Raw genomic sequence first — 2910 nt, 5'->3', positions numbered from 1 at the left:
ATCATTGGCTGTGCGCCGTACTGCGACATCATTGGCTGTGCGCCGTACTGCGACATCATTGGCTGTGCGCCGTACTGTGACAGGTTAGCCTGTGACGCCTGCCCGCGAAGATTTGAGTCTGAGCTCTTGTGGCCCAGCGGATTGGCGTCTCTGCAGTATTTGCATGCTTGCGAGCCTTCGTGGAAGTTACGCGGAGATTGCTACCTCGAAGGGAGACCACGAACGTGCGAGTGAGGCTTATTGTTGTATCCACTCTTGTCCGAGTGACGTGAGCCCGTCTCCCAAGCCTCTGCTTCATATTCTGCAAAACCAGTCAAAATACGGATGGTTCATAGCATCAGCGTGGACAACGTACCGCTGGACTTCTTGAGCGGGATCATTGAGTCGTCAAATTTCTCATCGCCATTCATGATGACCTTCTTGTTGCTGCCTTCACCGATGACCAGACGAGGATTGCCCCAAGGGCGGGAAGAAACTGTACACCGGGTATCTACGTGAGAGCAGAGGTTAGACAGTAGATTGAGGACCGACGTAATTGTCGACACGAAAGCACTAACCTGCAGACCGTATACGGCAGCAATCATGACGATAGAAATGAGCGGGAAGGCAGCTTTGCCGGTAGCGACAACGATAATCAAGTAGAACAGCTGAAGACGAGGTCAGAATTATGTGCTACGAAGTCAACGCGAAGACGTACGTAGACTACTGTTGCGGGCAGGATCTACAGAAATGTTAGCATTGGAACTGTGAAAACAAGCGCAAGACATACTAAAGTACCCAAGAGATCAATGAAGACGAGGAAGGGCATTGAGAAGCAGCAGAAACCGATCATCTCGGGAAGGAAGACGAGCTCGCAAAGGTTGTGCACAGTTGAGTTGATCCATCGCCGACGCTGAGAGAACAGCACGCGCCAAGACTCGTGTGCAATCATGCGCGCAATCGCAGCGGAAGTGAACTTCGTCCGGAACGTTGGGAAGTGTTTCATGAGCAACGTCGTCAAGAAACGGTCTTCACCGAGGGAGAGCAGGTTCTTCTTATGCAGTGTGTCGACGTTGGGTTCCGAGTACTCTTCGATGATACGGTTGGAGATGATGATGGGGCGACCTTTGTCCGCTGTCCGGATTCGGTACATCGAAAAACAACCAGGTAAACAAGACACAGAGCCGAAAAGCCACTCGAATGCCTTAGCCATGTGGTGAGAGATGTAGTACTCGTAGACCTAAGTTTCGATCTTATCAGCCGTATCACGGAAAGCACACCGCACACAACGAACCTGAATCATTGTCCACCACGAACCATCCTCATTGTCAAGTCGTGTTTCTCCACAGATACCGATAATACTTGAGTCATCAGCAACGGCGGCGACTAGCCTGTTTAGCGATTCGGGAGTCACAGCCTGCAAGTCACCAATTCAGTTGAGACCACAGAAACAACGAAACCTGAGCGACTGACTGTATCGGCATCGACCGTAAAGATGTACTCATAGAAGGCAGGATCAATTCCAATGACATTGCGCATCTGGTGGTAAACTTCTAGTTCCATCGGAGACATTGGCGCGTCGAGGTGAACTCGGCTGAGGTACTGCATCATGAGGATCTGACTATCACGCTTTTCGCGGTTGCCGGGCTTCGTGCGCTCCGTAGGCTTACCAATCATCACGACGACAGTATAACTACAACGAATGTTACATAAGTTTGCGGTAAGACAGGCCTGCAGCTAGACTTACAGTACGATATGGCCCTCAATCTCAAACAGCCGGAATACAGCGTCCGCCTTGAGCTGCATGCCTCCCAAATGGCGGCTCGTACAGCAAGCCACAGTGATCGAAGGCGGAGAGTGCGCCTGGGCCTTATTCACGCTCTTATCAGCTGTAGGCCGCCGAAGTGATCGCCTGCGATCTAGCAGAGGTCTCATACCAGAGTCCGCGCCCCTCTCCGTGCACGTGCTGACGAAGGCACGTCTTCGTGTGGACAAAGTCACCAGGTTGTCGAGCGACGCCTCCACCCGGGGCCTGTGGATCAAGCATGCGGCTGCAGATGCATCTGGTTCAGCAAAGAGGTCCCAGGAATGGGCGAGACTATCCGTGTTTACCTTGCTCGATTACATTCTGCTCCACCGATGCCGTGACTACTGCTTCGTGAATTCTCTCCGTGCAATTCAATAGGCCCGCTGATTGACCGCCTTTTTTGGTGAGCTGATTATATTTACGTCCGCATAGAAGCCACTTACTACATGTATGTTTACAACGCCAATGCCACACAGAGTGCATTCATCTTCTCGCAAGTCTTGAGATCGCGCTACTGCAGCTTGCAATCCTGAACGTCTTGAGCGTTCCGATGGCGCTCGTGGTGGAGGTCGTCGTTATTGTCATCTGGGTGCTGATCTTCGTCCTTCGAGCCATCGCGTGGCTCGGTCACTTGCTCGCCTGATAAGTGCGCCATGTCTGAAACAACCTATCAGGACGGCTCGTTCGATAAAAGGACACACTTACTATTACTAGTCAGTGGCAAGATGCCACGGACCTTGCGCAAGTGAGCTGCGCCGAAACCTAGCTTTTGACTGGCTTGTTCTAAGCCCAAACCGCCAAGCTCAGACTCATGAGTCGCTCCTGCAGCAGCCGGAACACCGGGTCGTGCGGCTATAGCATATGATCGACTGCGGCGCGCAGCCGCTCCTCCTCCTCTTGTGCATCTACATTTGCACCGCCGAGCTGACGACACACGCGTACGACCTAGTCTGCAAGGTTCACAAGCTTTGTGCCAGCAGCACCAGGATCCAAGTTAATCTCCGCTTTCAGGAGCATCCGAGAGACTTGTGACATAAATGTGCGCCCATCGCCGTCGCCGGCTGCCTCTGAGTTGAGGCTTTCTGCATAGACGGACGGCAGGCGGACGAAGGATGTGGTGATGA

General features: G+C 52.6%; 1 protein-coding gene across 1 annotated transcript in view; it reads right to left on the bottom strand.

Annotated features, from left to right (window-relative positions):
• The window catches only part of POSPLADRAFT_1050905 (glycosyltransferase family 2 protein), a gene marked incomplete at both ends in the record, with an annotated part of 3745 nt that extends 924 nt beyond the window's left edge, over positions 1–2821 (bottom strand). The window contains 13 exons of the mRNA XM_024480096.1: positions 225–301; positions 356–475; positions 566–647; positions 698–721; positions 770–1219; positions 1274–1396; positions 1453–1672; positions 1727–1868; positions 1917–2030; positions 2092–2228; positions 2302–2443; positions 2492–2638; positions 2770–2821. Coding sequence (XP_024332903.1) covers positions 225–301; positions 356–475; positions 566–647; positions 698–721; positions 770–1219; positions 1274–1396; positions 1453–1672; positions 1727–1868; positions 1917–2030; positions 2092–2228; positions 2302–2443; positions 2492–2638; positions 2770–2821 — 1830 coding nt within the window. The remainder of the gene's footprint in view (positions 1–224; positions 302–355; positions 476–565; positions 648–697; positions 722–769; positions 1220–1273; positions 1397–1452; positions 1673–1726; positions 1869–1916; positions 2031–2091; positions 2229–2301; positions 2444–2491; positions 2639–2769) is intronic.
• Positions 2822–2910: the final 89 nt, after the last annotated feature.

Source organism: Postia placenta, assembly GCF_002117355.1.
Source record: "Postia placenta MAD-698-R-SB12 unplaced genomic scaffold POSPLAscaffold_32, whole genome shotgun sequence".
Taxonomy (NCBI): Eukaryota; Fungi; Basidiomycota; class Agaricomycetes; order Polyporales; family Adustoporiaceae; genus Rhodonia; species Rhodonia placenta.
The sequence above is the reverse complement of the archived record's forward strand: the minus strand, read 5'-3'. Positions and strand labels throughout refer to the sequence as shown.